The sequence below is a fragment of the Rhipicephalus sanguineus genome, chromosome 1, assembly GCF_013339695.2.
Source record: "Rhipicephalus sanguineus isolate Rsan-2018 chromosome 1, BIME_Rsan_1.4, whole genome shotgun sequence".
Lineage (NCBI taxonomy): Eukaryota > Metazoa > Arthropoda > Arachnida > Ixodida > Ixodidae > Rhipicephalus > Rhipicephalus sanguineus.
The window spans coordinates 151,422,694-151,437,631 of NC_051176.1; the positions used below are offsets into that span (position 1 = coordinate 151,422,694).

Consider the following 14,938-nt stretch of genomic DNA (forward strand, 5'->3'; position numbering starts at 1 on the left):
CGCCTGTGCTCATGCATATACCACACAGCGCTTAAGGAACGCGAAAGGCAGAGTTCGTAGCTGAGCAGTGAACGCGGAAAGGCGTTCCGTTTCCCGCCGGCGTATCTCTCGTTGCACCGAAAGCTGAAACTACAGAAGCGCTCACTGTCGGCGCTCGTTAGTGTCATGGTGCAGTATTTCACTTCACCGGTCCCAGACTGCGACACACCCCCCGTCAACCAAGGTCACTTTGAAAGGGAGAAAGTGTGAGAGATAAGGCGCGTTCGTGAAGGAGCGAACGAACGAATTTCTGACGTATTTCCGTGACGGAAATACGTCAGTGAAGTCTTGGTGGGCCCCGGCAAAAACACTTTCGTGTTAAGTCGAATGAGCTTCGAAAGAGCACGCGAAAAATGGGTTTGGCCAGAAATATAAAAAAAAACGAGACTTTTTTTGCTTCGACGCTTGCAGCTATCAAAGCACTTCCGGCCCTCCCTTTGATCGCACGTGGACAGCTGTACGAACAGAATCATTTGTGCAATGACGCGCTAATACGATAAAGTGTGTTCGCTACGGCATGGACATTTTCGCAGACGGGGTCCTATGGCAAAGAAAGGAACAGACAACTGGAAAACTACAGGTTCACAGTACTACCCGTCGTGTCTTGGGTGTACATCAAGGTAATTGTTCGTGCCTTTATAACGGCGTCCACATGTTGTGAAGTATTTCACTTTTGAGCGACGTCGATATATCGCTGTACCAAACATGCTTTTCGCGACAGACGCCACTTACACACTTGTTTCTTTTCCACCGATCCTTTGCAGGACGTGGTCCGAAACATGCAAATGACTGTCCTACCTGACTCATCACAGGGCACGGCCAGCCTTCATGACGGAGAGATTGAGCTCATGGTAATACAAAAAATTAAATCTCTGGTCAAATTCCGCAGTAGTAGTACATGTCCACATCGCCAACATATGACCTGAGCATGAGTAATACTCTTCAGGCGACTCGTAGGTGTTTGGCGCACGTATACGCTTCTCACACTATCTCAGCTATCCCTGCATTGCTGCCCTGGGATATTTCGTAGGAGGAGCCGGCAGAGTGTGGTTGCAGACACAGAGAATACCTGTCAAATCCCACTCCGCTGTAGCATGCACGAGTATACTGCTTGGAGGATGCATTAAGTCACAATATTACAGCCCTCAGGGCAATCACCAAATTTATCACCTTTTGCCGATTGCTGTGACACTATAGATCTGAACTAAGAGCAAAGTGCAAGACGTTAGCGCAATTTTGTACACCAGCAATCGGGGGCTGAAATCAGTGAAATGCTCCGTCCGGAAAGCGCTAAATCTATACCTAGGCACTGATGCTCGTGTAAAGATCGCGGCATCGGGGGGCAAACAGTGACGGAAAGAAACTACAATGTCGTCTTCGTTTGCGCTGCCCTGTCAATATTGCCACGTGGTCATGACGTCGACGAAGACCGCAGGCGAGGTGTCCAAGATGAAACTCTTTATTTGGCCGAACTTGTGGCCGAGAAACGGAAAGTTAGTTTACAGCAATACACACGGTATGCACTGATAGCGGCGAACAGAGCGTCGACCGTCGATCAACTGACAAGCGGTGAAGCGCGTCGGCATTTATGCATGTGCCGTAGAATATTCCAGCGTTATCGCTGGTTGTCGCGCAATCTCTAGAATAAGCTCGAGTGTTCGCGTCTTGCGCGCAATCTTAGCAAAACGATCTACAATAATAGGGAAGCTACTCGAACACGGCGCGGTTTACGCTGAGCGTTGCTGACAGTCTTTGTGGGCGAAAATCGAATACAGCAAAAGCGATAATATAAAGTGATATAAAAGTATAAAAGTGATAATATGTTCAACCATGCAATACTAACTCAAATGTGATTCTTCTAAAGTGTGAATACCTATTGTTGCATCAGAGCGGGATATATGCTATTGGTGGCGGTGTTGAGATAAGAAAACAAACATTTACTTCGAAAATGTGTCCGTCTGTATTGGTAGTCACGTTTTGGTACTTCAACCAAACCGGACAGTGCGTGCTAGGTCACTGTTTGTATGTTTTGTAATGATCTGCAAAAAGCAGCCAATGCAAGCAGCTGGGCGCGCGCAGATAATGAAGAGGGTTTGTGAAAAATCGCAACTATATATGAATTGCCCGCAAGAAAATACGCGTCGCGATCGCAAGGACGAGCACAGAAGAGACGCTCTGGTTTGATGTGAGGCTCAGCTGGCACGCTGGTGCCTGACGTTTTACAATAAAAAAAACACACATAATCAGTGAATATTTGCTTAAAGATCTTATATTTGTCTTGCATTAGCATGAATGGAAAGAAGCAGAGCAAAGGGCTGAGAAGTTCTCGTTGGCTTGCATAAACGATGATTTCAAAAAATTTCACCATGTACCACTAAAGGGAACCATGTGGGGATGCGAAGGAGCGCATGGGTCGACTTAAAGTTCCGTTCATCACGGGCACCTTGTCCGATGTTAACGCGCCCTTGCATGTGGAGCCCGCCATGAATTCACTCTAGTTGCTGTTGCTGTTACCCGTCCCGAACTCTTTCGCTGTAACAGAAGCCCGCATTTTTTCAGTACTTTTCACTGTACATAACCACAATTTAGGAAGTAAAATTGACCTAATCTACTAAGTCGTGATGCATTAGGCCCTTTCTTTTATCTGAAAACGTAATAAACAGAATTCCCGTACATAAAACAATTTAAAACACGCTTTTCATTGCCGTGCAGGTACATGGCCGGAAGTTTATTGGGGCCGCGCGCTTGCTGTTGCTGTCACAATCGCGAAACCGTTTATAGTAATCGTTGATAACAAAAGGTACCCGAAGGGGTTGGTGTAATCTGCCAGCGCTGACATCCTGAGAGAGTAGACTTCATCAGAACTGCCATGACAGCAGCATTTCTAATGAAGGCACTAATAAACGTTTGCTTGTGCGTACTCCCCTGCCTCTACCATTACGCGGCATATACTGTTACACTAACTATTAGTAAAACTGCAAGTGAACGGCGCGGTGTTCCATGCGCCTAACAGGTTCACCGCCGGCTGGTGGAAGACGACGGCTGCGGGCTCGGGGAGGCGCTGAACGACACGTCAGTGGTGCGCGGCCGTCACTGGGTTCACCTCGGCACTTCTGGCTGGCCCCGCATGCGCCAGCAGGCGCTCCAGCTCGTCTACGCGCCCGTACTCTCGTACTACAAGCTGGGCAGGGAGTCACTCGATGGCATGCTCGTCACAGGAAACGTAAGCTACCCGAAGCTAAGCTTCTTAAAGGTCTCTTCGATTTGGTTGTTCTTCTTGCACTAGTTCAAGGAGTGTATCATTTTTGTCCTCGATTTCACGGTGCAGCACGCGCTTCAGTTTGACTTCGTTCAATGCAACGATTCAGCCCTAGTTCAGGGTTCTCCTGCACTCGCTACTTTCTAGATGTATGCGCTATACAAGTCCTCAGTAGCAGACGGCATAACGCAACACTATATTTGAATGGCGATGTATGATGCGCAGGTGTTTTGCTTGCGCTGATGTGGTCAAAACAGTTAGTCTAGCAGGCATAAAAATGTGAGATACAAATCGAATGCCTCAAGGTCGTTAGCCTAGACTTGTAACGCCTCAGCTTACTTTCGATCGTGTATTTTTTTTTTCTTGAAATGCGTCTTTTGACATAGAAAAGCATCTACAGCCACCATTCGGTTCCAACGACACTGGACTAAAACGACAGCGGTTATTGCGATGGCAGAAACAAAATGACTTCTCTTTTACTACGAGCGCACTTGAAGAAAACACTTACTCACCCTCCACGGAAGACAGAGCTGGTTAGTCGTTGCACTTCGCTCCTCCATTTGTAAAGGTCCCGATCGAGGCGCACTGCAATGCAATTTGCGGAACCGCTATATAGCTGGTTCCGCAAATGCAACGAAATCAAAGAGACCTTGAAAAGTTCCGGTAGACCCTACGCATTGTGAAAAATCGATGTTATGCGATGAAGCCAGCGAGGATGTGCCTAGACTTCATTGTTTAGCTCTGAGCCAAGCGTTACGAGGAGGATCGTAAATTAAGTAGTTGCGTGCACAACGTGGGCTTACCAGGCACGTCAAGTACATACGCTGTGACACCCTAAAGGGTAGCTTGTGGTCCGAAGTAAAATCGGCCCTCACGTTACGGCACAGACGTCACTTTCATCGAAACTAAGTGTAAGCAACGTTCGATAGCGTATTCCTGCGGGGACGAGCAACGCTAGACATATCTTGCCGAGTCATAGTATTGCGTATGGAATGTTAACTACATTGTTACAAGAGCAGGTAGCCAACACAGAACTCACAATTCGCGTTAGAGAAGCACCACCACCGCAATTCATGTTGATAGCCATCACCAACCGCTTGTGTAATGTAGATTTATTTACGATCTGTACCGCGTGGTTGGTTGCAGAGCTTTGTTACAGACTGTTGTTGCGGCACGTTTGTCTGCATTTGTGATTTGGTGATGTCTACATTAAAATCGCCAACTATAACAAACTGTGCCTGTTCCTCTTATTTAACCCGCGCGAAGTCTGGTCTTCTAAAATTTTCAATGTCTTTTTTTGGCTGTTCCGAGGTTCATATAGACTTTAAAGATTCGAATTCCATCACGTGTGGCCATACCAGCGGCGTGGTATGCACGTATGCATCACACGTGATGGCGGGAGATGGTTTAATGACGTACATGGCAAGCACGTCGTGTTACTCGTGTCGTGGCCTATCATCATGTTCGTCGTACACTCATCGTCGTCCTATGCCAATTTTGGCGTATACCAATTAAGTTAAGGAGACGACCACGAGAGCACCCAGACGTAGGCGGATAGAGATAGATAGATAGATAGATAGATAGAAGATAGATAGATAGATAGATAGATAGATAGATAGATAGATAGATAGATAGATAGATAGATAGATAGATAGATATATGATAGATAGATAGAAATAAAGAAAAAATAAAATGCCTCGCATTTAGTATGCTAGAGTTTAGCGTGGCCCGATTTATTGGCTACTTTATGGTGACCTTTCAGAATGAACATGTTGCTGTAACAGCAAAGCTCCGGCCCACAAAACATGTTCTCGTTCCCTTAAATGAAAACATTACGGTAAGAAAAGGTTGTCGTCTGCAGTCCCAAGCATCGCTTTTTGAGAGCAGGATATTGCAATCCCCAATTTTTTTTTTTTTTTTTTTTGTTATTCTTCTCTTTTTAGTGGTTTTCCTGCGCGTCATCTGCAGAAATCGGACGAAAACACGTTGCGCAAAAATCATGCCTGACATTATGCAAACGGAGTTGAAACATGCAGAGGTTGACACAACAGAACCCCATTGCAGGTCCATTGCCGAGTTCACTTTCTCTAATTTTCCCCGAGTGAGTCCGGGTTTATGAAAGCCGGTGCCCTGGGCCCCAGTAATCTACGAGCCTTAATTACATTATAATGGTGCTGAGTAACGCGATCTTTTCAATATCCAGAAAAGACAATCCAGACGCAGGATATGTAAGAATGTGAAAGGACAGTGAAACGACGATGAAGCTAAGGAATGAGCTCCTGCTATTTTGGGCGCAAAGAGCACCAAGGCGCGAGCATACTAAGATCGTCGAGAAGAGTAACTTTTTAAATCTCACTTTTAGTTCCTTATGACGCTTATGTGTTCTTCTCCTTTCTCTCCATTTTTTCGTATGACATCCAAGGATCGGCAGGTGTGCGTAGATTTCCAAGCGCACAAAATTAAACAGATAAAAAAGTTGGGCAGGTAAGACGGTATACATATACGCTTTTCGTCAAATAAAGCTTTTCGAGACTACGGCGCTCGTGCGGTGCTCATTCTTTGCCCGTTTTACAGCTCACGCTCTTTTTTTTTTTTTTTTACTGAACACCGACGACACGAAATGCAACCCACGGCACCACAGATGCAGTGACAGCGCACGGCCATATAAAGCAAAATTTGTTGTGCAGACGTGTTTAAAGTGTAGGTTTAGAAAGGAGGCATCGGCAAAGTACATTCATCTGCGCTGTGGAACGTCCTAACAAAACAGCTACTGCATTTGCGATTTATGTGTTTCTGCGTACATTTATACTCCTGTCCGTGCCATGCGCGCAACGTTACACTGCCAATGGCACACAGCAGGCCCAAGTAGCATCAGCACATTAGAAGACGGTCCGAGGTACAGATGACGCAATCTGATGCCTCCCAATCAATCTGCGCATGAGGACTTATTCCAGCAAGGTTCGCGCCGGCGCTTTCTCTTTAAAACGATTTCCACGAAGTTTGCCTTGTCCGTCTCGCAAAGCTCACCGAGTGTGCTTTGGTCGAAAGCTGTACCGTTACTTGATCATGCGTTGTGTTCGTGAAGTAACGGATCTGGAATATTCCGTCCTAACCCAGCGACGCAATCAGGGTGCGAGCCTTTATAATCACTTTTCTTCGCTTCCGTTCACTACACAAAACGAGGATTGGAAAGTCAACTCAGAAGCTTTAGTATAAAATCCTATTCAACTCGTAAAATCTTTTCATTCATTCATTCTTCATTCATTCATCATTTCATTCTATTACCTCAAAGGTCCCTGTTGGATATTACATGAGGGAGTGGGTGATAGAAAGGCTAACAATATAATTGTAGTTATGATGGGATGGTTTCGATGAGCCGCTTGAATGCTTGGGTTGTCGATGATGGGCGACTTCGGTGGGCAGGTCATTCCCAGGTCTTGGGCTGTGCGCAGGAAAACGATTGGTGAAAGGTTTACAGTATGGGCTTGTAGTGGATATACTGCGTTACAGTGACGTTGCGGGAAATGCGGTGGGTCTTCTGATGTATGGGTTATCTAAAGGCAAAGAATGGAAAATTTGATAAAGGTTAAGACGTGCGATTTTTCGGCACTTAATCAGATCGAAAGTTAAGCTCTGCTTTTGAGTGCCGAGATGCTTGAGGTATGAATAATTAGATAGTATAAATCGCGCCGCACGGTTCTGGACGACTCGAGGGCGTAAGTGAGGTTATTGTGGTGAGGATCAAAATCGCATTCGTATACTCTAGCCTTGGACGGACAAAGGTTTCGAAGGAAACTTTTTAATAGAGAGGAGCGAGCGAAAGGTTCGGCGTATATACCTTAGAGTACGATTAGCAGAATTTATGTTGGTTATATGACAGGTCCAATTAGTTAGGTCACGCCGGATGTACGCACCAAGATATTTAAATGAATCAGCTGTAGCAGTCTGGTTTTATTGATGCTGTAGTTATAAACAACGTGATTTTGACGACGGTGAATAGACATTAACGCAGTTTTAGATACATTCAATGATATGAGCCAAGTGTTGCTCCAGATCTGTATGCCGGTGAGGTCACATTGTAATGCAGAACGATCAGAGGGGTCAGTAATTGTGCGGTAAACAAAACAATCATCTGCGAATAGACGGATGTGAGAAGGAATATTACAAGGGAGGTCGTTAATGTATATCAAGAAGAGGAGGGGACCAAGTACGGTACCTTGCGGTACACCTGAAAGAACGGGTGTTAGAGATGAAGAGCGTGAGTTGGCATAAACGAATGGCTGACGGTTGGTTAAAAATCCTCGTATCCAGTTTGAAACAAGGGGATGATGTTAAGACGGGATAACTTTAATAAAAGACGACCATGGGGAACCTTGTCGAATGCCTTTTCGAAATCTAAAAATATTGTGTCAGTTGGAATGTTACGGTCTAGGTTTATGTGTAAATCATGCAGAAAAAGAGCAAGTTGAGTGTCAAGGGGGTAGCTGATTTTTGCGATGCTAACTTGGATGAAAGAAATTTACAGATGTTAGGAAGTTAGCAGTATGGAAGTATATGATATTCTCCATTACTTTACAGATCGGTCTTTTTTGTGGTCCTCCTTACTGCCCATGCGCCTATGCAGTCTTGGGTAAATGGCGCCCACCTGGTTTTTCGCGGTGAAAACAATGTCAACATCATGACACGATGGCACCTTTTTGACGCGATGAGATAGCCCATGGATGTACGGTATAACCCCCGAAACGTTTCTTGCCTAACGTCCGTGCCTTTGAAGCACACTCTGCTCCTGCGTTTACGGACCACAAAAAGGCTAGGATACCATTAGGCACGGTTTGTTTCTTGCATTTGCAATGTTGTTTTATTGCATCCCTTTTTCACGCGGACGAATACATCGGCCAGACGGGCAGATATTGAACATTAGGCTCAGAGAGCATTTCAGCTCTCTCGAAGGTTCACCATACTCGCATCTCGCGATGCATTCTCGGCAGTGTGGTTGTGAACCGCTTTTAACTGACACCACAGTGTTGTACCGGAACCGTAATAAGGTGTTCGGAGAGATCGTGGAAGCTTTTTTTGATTCAAAAGAACGATCTCGAGTGTGTCAGCCAGCCTTGCCTGAGCCTACACGTCTGTGAGTTAGCGTTCCTTACAGCTAACCTGGCACCTACTCTTTCCGCGTGATAACAGTCTCTAGTCTGAGCACACGTACCGTAGTCGCTCGCGTTCGGTTTTTACCTTATCTTGACTGAGTTGCATTTGGCGTGTATCATTTTTGTTGTAAGAGCCGATCAAGATGTGGCGTCATGCTATTCATTGTGGGATAAGATGTTGTTTTGGGTGACGATGTGGTGTTTTGATCTTGTTGGTTGATAAATAGGCGTGGATTCTGAGAATACTTTTTAGTTTGAAGTTAGCGCTCGTCTCGTGTTTATGTTCCTGGCTTGTGTCAACGTATTTTTGGCGCTACCTGCGCTATGATGCATTCTTACAAACTCGCCCAGATTTCCGTTCTCGTAAGGAATAGGAAGTTCAGAGCTATTATTAAGTGAAATCTCATTACACTGAGAGTGACTGTTTGTTAAAATCGCTTCGGGTTAATTTGCCACATAACTGGTAAGTTATTATGAAAGAACTTGTGCTTAGTTTCGATGGTTATCTTATACTAATATCCTTTCTCCACTGCGTAATACTTCTGCCATGTGGAAGCATGAGTTAGCTCGTTTGGCAGCTCGAAATAGACGTTTTTTCTTATTATTTAGTCATTTCAGGAATACATTAAACCATGGGGAATTTATTTTTTTCTGTTATTGTAATGTTCGGGATATACGTATAAGACTATGCATCTCTGCTTTGAAAAGCAACCAATTCGACTCAAGAGAATTTAGCGGAAAGTTAGCGGAAAAAGTGTCGAAGTATTCTGTTAATTCTCGGTTTATGCTAACATAGCCTCTTTTATCGTAAAGGATAAGTGTTTTTGGATTTTTTTGTTTCTTCAGTACGTTGCAATAAAACGAGGTGTGCACTGTTAGATGATCTCTCAAGCCGCGCAAAAGGGCGATAGGCGTGAAGTTATCAGGATGCGTTGTTAACACAAGGTCCAAAACGTTGGACGAGTGATCAGTGATGCGCGTGGGATCAGTGACGAGCTGCGTTAAGCCGAATGTTATGCATGTGTTGAGGAAATCGCTTGCCGGGCTGCTGTTAGATAATGAAGAAGCGGGATTAGACCAGTCAATGGTGGGAAAATTAAAATCGCCGAACAAAAGGACAGGACTATTAGGGAACTCGTTTAATAATGTGTTGAGACCCTCATGAAGTAAAGGCGTGAATGAACTGTCGGAACTAGGGGCCGATAGCGGACACCAATGAGGATGTGCGGGTGTGTGGCTGTGCGTCGAAGCCAAATCATTTCCAATGGTGAAGGAAGGTTTGCAAGTGAACATGCAGATTCGGGTTGCGATTAATGCGCAGCTACCGCGCGAGTAATCGGCTCTATCTTTCGGGAATGTGTCAAAGTGTGAAAGAAAGGGGAGAATCTCGGAATTATCGACGGATGTATTAAGCCATGTTTCTGTCACCATTAAGACATCGCATGAAGATGAGCCTGTTAAGCTGCACAGTGCATCGCGTTTGGGGATTACACTACTAGTGTTAGCCAGTAAAAATGAGACGGGCTGATTCCGTGAAGATGGTTTATTATTCATGACATCTCGATGATGGCTATTGGCGTTCTTCAACGACCCTATTAGAAATGTGGTCGTAATAGTAGGTTTTTTTTCATTCGTGATTAGCTTTTCTTGACGCAACCTGTATCGCAAGTTTCGGGCCCTTCCAAACTCGGTGAGGCGTTTATGGGCAAGGCGCGTGCTGGGGGAGAGCTCTTGCGCGACGGCATAGCCTTTATCTTTGAATTTCCGCCCCGAAGATAAGATGCGCTCTTTATCTTTAAAGTGAGCGAATTTCACGATTTTAAGCCTGCATTTCCCAGTTTGGTAAGACCCGATGCGATGTGCACGCTCGATATTGCGCGGTTCTACCCGTATGTCTAAGATTTTTTCACAATGTTCGATGACATTATTTTCGGAATCAAGCCGTTTCTTTAGGTTTATCTTCTATGCCATAGAAAACAAGGTTATTTCTTCTAGATCTATTTTCAGCCTCATTCATCCGGGTAGACCGTGCATTTATCTGTGCCGTATTTTCGGTACATGTCTCATTCACATGCGGGCCATCTTGCACAGCTTCATGTAGATTGTGACTTGTCTGCTGAGGCGTATTACGCAGGTGCGCACACGGGTGCTGCCAGGTAATTCCTATGCGCGCGTCTCCGAGCTTGAGAGGTTCTTGCATGTGCGGCTCGGCTTGCGCCATCAAAATAGGGCTGTCGTCGTGAATATGGGATTACGTCATGTGTTTCCAAGCAAGCTGCACTTCTCAATGTTAGAAAACACTTATTTTACTCAATGCAGATACGGGGAAAAGGGTTATATTAGACACTTTAGATTTTTCGGACGCTTTTAATACAGTTAACCATCCTACACTATTACTCAAGAACTACTATGATCGTAGATATGTTGTTTTAGATTTACTTAGGAGAAATAGGCATCGATCTGCGTGTATTAAATCAGATCAATATGCACACGAGGTAATTAAGTGCGCCGTACACTCTTAATCGGGTCCCGCTTAAAGTGGTAGATATAGCCGGGAAACCGGACATTTTTCGTCTGGTTTCCTGGATACAGCCGGCATTTAACCAGGACCTGATTAAGAGTGCACTGTAAGTATACACTTGGTCTACTTTTATGCAACCTTTTTATTTATGATATTGTAAGAGTATACGCATATCTGTAAAAGCGAAGTGCATATTCGAAACAGTTACTTTTTGTGCAGTGATCTTTTTTTAAATGTCGCCGGGTACACTGCTTGCTAGCTGTGAGCCTCGCACTTCCACTCAGTTCCACTCAGAATGAGGATTGTGTGCTGTTTTAATGCCAACTCCACTTAGGTTACCGCCTTAGCAAGATCTCATTGAACGCGGTTTAGTTATTAAAGCCCAGGAAGCGCCGCAGCTATTCGCACGGATCAAGTTACACACAGTGCTGGCGGTGAAGTATGACTCTACATTGTTTTCGGCTTCGCCTACGCATCGAGAGATAGGGAGGCAAAGGAATGACAGGGATGTTAAACAGAGATCTCGAATTGTCTACGCAGTACTTGGGGTACTCTACGCGACGAACTATCTGTCTCGTCTTGGCAGTTCTCAGGGCTGCGGGAAGAACTGCCTGACAACGCGCACCTGCTGACATTGGAGGCAGTCTCAGCGTCACGGATCCTGATCAGGCTCGAACACATCAACATCGACAAGAACGACAAGGATGCCAATGACAAGCTCATCTCTATCACGGTATGAGCCCGCTTGCGCACGGTTAATTGTGTAACTACTGTCGCCCACATCAATGGGCAGACTCCAGCCCATAACTTTCGAAGGGCAGTATTCCAGTAAGCACTCAATCAGTAAGTGGTAATAAGTAGTAAATAAGTAAACACGAAAACTATTGTACAGATTGGCGCACTTTTCCCCTAAACTATCTCCACATTATCATTGGCGGGAAGGAAAAAAAAAAGAAGATTGCTTGTTAGCTCAGAAAATGAAGGGCCAAATAAATGGTGCAGTTCGCTCATGAATCAGCGCCATTTCTTAAATTTTTCGATTAATTGTTCATTGTATATTTTTCTTTGCTGGCTTACTCCCCAGCTTTACAAGGAGCGGAGGCTCATTGCAAAGCTGACCGATTCGCAAACTCATGGGCTCACATCGTGAATCTAGCTTTTCACATTTATAATTGCTGTCCCTTGAAAGCCATAGTCAAATGATACTACGCGTTTGGTGTCGCCATAAAAATAGTACCCTGTAAACTCTCATGCAAGGCAAGGCTTTTGAAGAATAACAGAGAAATCCCCATGTAATTCTCGTGAAAAAAACAATATCTAAGTGACCATGTAAAGAACAATGCCGTAGAAAGAGGTAGGCGCATTTGAAAGAGAGAGAGTGAGAGAGAGACAGAGATAGAAAACTGAAGGAGTGCTACTACACGTAGGTATAACACATGATAAAAAATAGTTGTAAGAACAGGCTGCTTAACCTGATGACATTGAAGAAAGACTTTTTCAATCCAGTGGTATTTCTGCTTTTATACCGATTTTGTCGTTATTGATAAGTTAAGTTTCCGGTATTTAGTTAGTGTGACAAACGCTGGCGACAAATAACGATTGATAAGAATGCAGTGCAAAGTCAGAACGAAGCTGTTCGACTACACTGGTCTTATCCTCGAGTCTCGAGGGCGGTGTTAACAACAATGAAAATTCGTGCGGTTTAAACAGTCCCACAAGAAGTGATGAAACGAAGCCCGTCTGGATACCCTTCACAACGGCACTTAAGGCACGCACAGTGTCGCAACTTGACGGCACTGTTGAGCTTTCAAAGTAGGCATTCTCAGGATACTAAGCGCGCTGTTCTCGATCGATGCCGATAACTCTGTAACAATACCTCGAAAAGTCGACTTTTACTTTCAGCGCTGCGCTAGCGCTCACTGGCTGGTCTGAAAAAGCTGCGACGCATTCTATCTAATCGGTCTGAAGGCAAGTTAACTTTGTGTATTCAGCATCCAGAAAAAAAAAGGAAAATGCGCTCATAGCGTCTCGCGATTCAAAGCGTCAGATTTAAAACTTTCATATTTACATGAAGAGCACTAATGTTAGAAATGACATAATGAATCACCATGGTCCATCGCGTGCCCTGACCTGCATTTTTTCGTTATTTGTAGCTGAAGATGGAGCCTCGGGTACAATGTAGAGGTGACGGTCACTCCTTTACGTTTAAGACGGCCGTAGTCTTATCGAGACAAATAAAACCGACGTATATGCGCCGCACTGCCCTTTATAGGAATGAAGGAACAGACAACGATTGACCCTACATTTTTCTATATAGTAACAGTGTGTTGACGGAAAACAAACAAAAGGAGAATTTCAATGGCTGCTTGTACGTGGACGCAGCATCTGCTGAGGAGCAACCAACTGGAGGACGTGCACGAGGCGAGCCTGTCGGGACACATGCTTCTGGACGAGATGCGGAGACTACAATGGCGGCAGACACAGACGTCCGGCGGCCCATCGGGCACCATTGGCGGCTCCGGCGTCGTTCGCGAACAAGACAACTACTCGGTACAGCTGTCGGATGGCCGCATCAGGACCTTCTATGCATCCCTATCCCCCAAGACGCGCTAAGAGAACGGTCGTGACGGCGCTGTTTCGTTTGCTCATCTCTAATAAAGGCCTCAACTGGCAGCTCGGTAACTCTTCCCAGTGGTGCTGCATTAAGAATAATACAAAGAAGCCTGCAGCAAGGTGCATGCGTGTGTGATAGAGTAGATGAAAAATGAAAGTGAAAACATCAGTCAGCTTTCCGCAATTTCTATTTCGTTGCGAGTTTTGCAGATATATCACCCAATATTATGGGGTGACTTCACCAGCGGGCTCTTTTGTGTGATCATAAAAACATCCTTAATAATAATTGTTGGGGTTTAACGTCCCAAAACCTCGTATAAAAACACCCTTACAGAAACCGTTTGATAAGTGCTATCGTGTCAGTCTTTTTCCATAATTTGCTTTAGCGATGTGTTCAACACTCAGAAAAGTGTAGATGGATTGAATGCTAAAGAAAACTTTTATTATAGGGAGAGTTGGCTTAAAACAAAAAATACCAAAAGGCGGGGAGAAGCTTGCACTAAGCCGCGCAAGGCTCGAAACAGCGAAACTGGACGATTCTGAAGACTAATCTGGTTGCTTTTAGGTTGTTTCTAGACCTTAGCTAGGTGATGCAGGTTCTAGTTTGCTTCTAGGTTGTTGATGTAGGCTTTAGCTAGGTGATGCTACGTTGTTTCTACGTCGATTGTCAGCGCAGAGAGGTTCATCTTAAACCACAGGCAGTCACATACACGACACGGTTGTCCAAACTCCAAAGACAGAAACTCGCGCTGAAACCAAGCGTTCGCGCCTCTCATAGATCTACGGGCACGTCGTCGTTGGCGTAGGCCTTCCATCGCTTGGGGGTCTTCTCGCAGCCGCCGTTGCCTTTCACGCTCTCTAGTATTCTCTCGTTGTATGCACTCGGGGTCTTCGGCTCCACGCCGTCGCTTCGCAGCCATTTGTTGGCCGAACTGTTGCCTTCTTTTTTAGTGAACCAATGGTGAGTAGTGGGATTTACCCAATTTCTGTGGCACGTACCCGTTTATGATGATGTTAGTTTTCTAAATCGACTCGCAAGGAACGATTTGCTAAACAGCTTCGCTGTTAAATAACTAGGAGCAATACCCTTACAAGGACAAATGACATGGCGTCTGTCCTGTGCACCGCGTCATTGAGTGTTTGCATGTACTTTGTATTTGCAAGAGTATTTCTTCTGCGTCTCTTGTTTCTTGTGAACTGTGTGTGTTTACTGTAGCAGAACCAGAAGTGAACTGCATCGCCGATGATACGGCTTGTAGTTACAGGTAACCGAGATCTTCCTATAGTAATAACAAACAGAGGATATATGTATACTTAGTGTTCTATGAAAAAACCATTAATTGAAGCTGACGCTCT

The 14,938-nt window shown here is 44.9% G+C and overlaps 1 protein-coding gene across 1 annotated transcript in view; it reads left to right on the plus strand.

Annotated features, from left to right (window-relative positions):
* Nucleotides 1–13,668, plus strand: part of LOC119387131 (lysosomal alpha-mannosidase) — a 28,279-nt gene extending 14,611 nt beyond the window's left edge. The window contains exons 3-7 of the mRNA XM_037654441.2: nucleotides 573–659; nucleotides 804–890; nucleotides 3,053–3,262; nucleotides 11,556–11,702; nucleotides 13,352–13,668. Of these exons, the coding sequence (XP_037510369.2) occupies nucleotides 573–659; nucleotides 804–890; nucleotides 3,053–3,262; nucleotides 11,556–11,702; nucleotides 13,352–13,582 (762 nt within the window). The 3' untranslated portion in view covers nucleotides 13,583–13,668. The remainder of the gene's footprint in view (nucleotides 1–572; nucleotides 660–803; nucleotides 891–3,052; nucleotides 3,263–11,555; nucleotides 11,703–13,351) is intronic.
* Nucleotides 13,669–14,938: the final 1,270 nt, after the last annotated feature.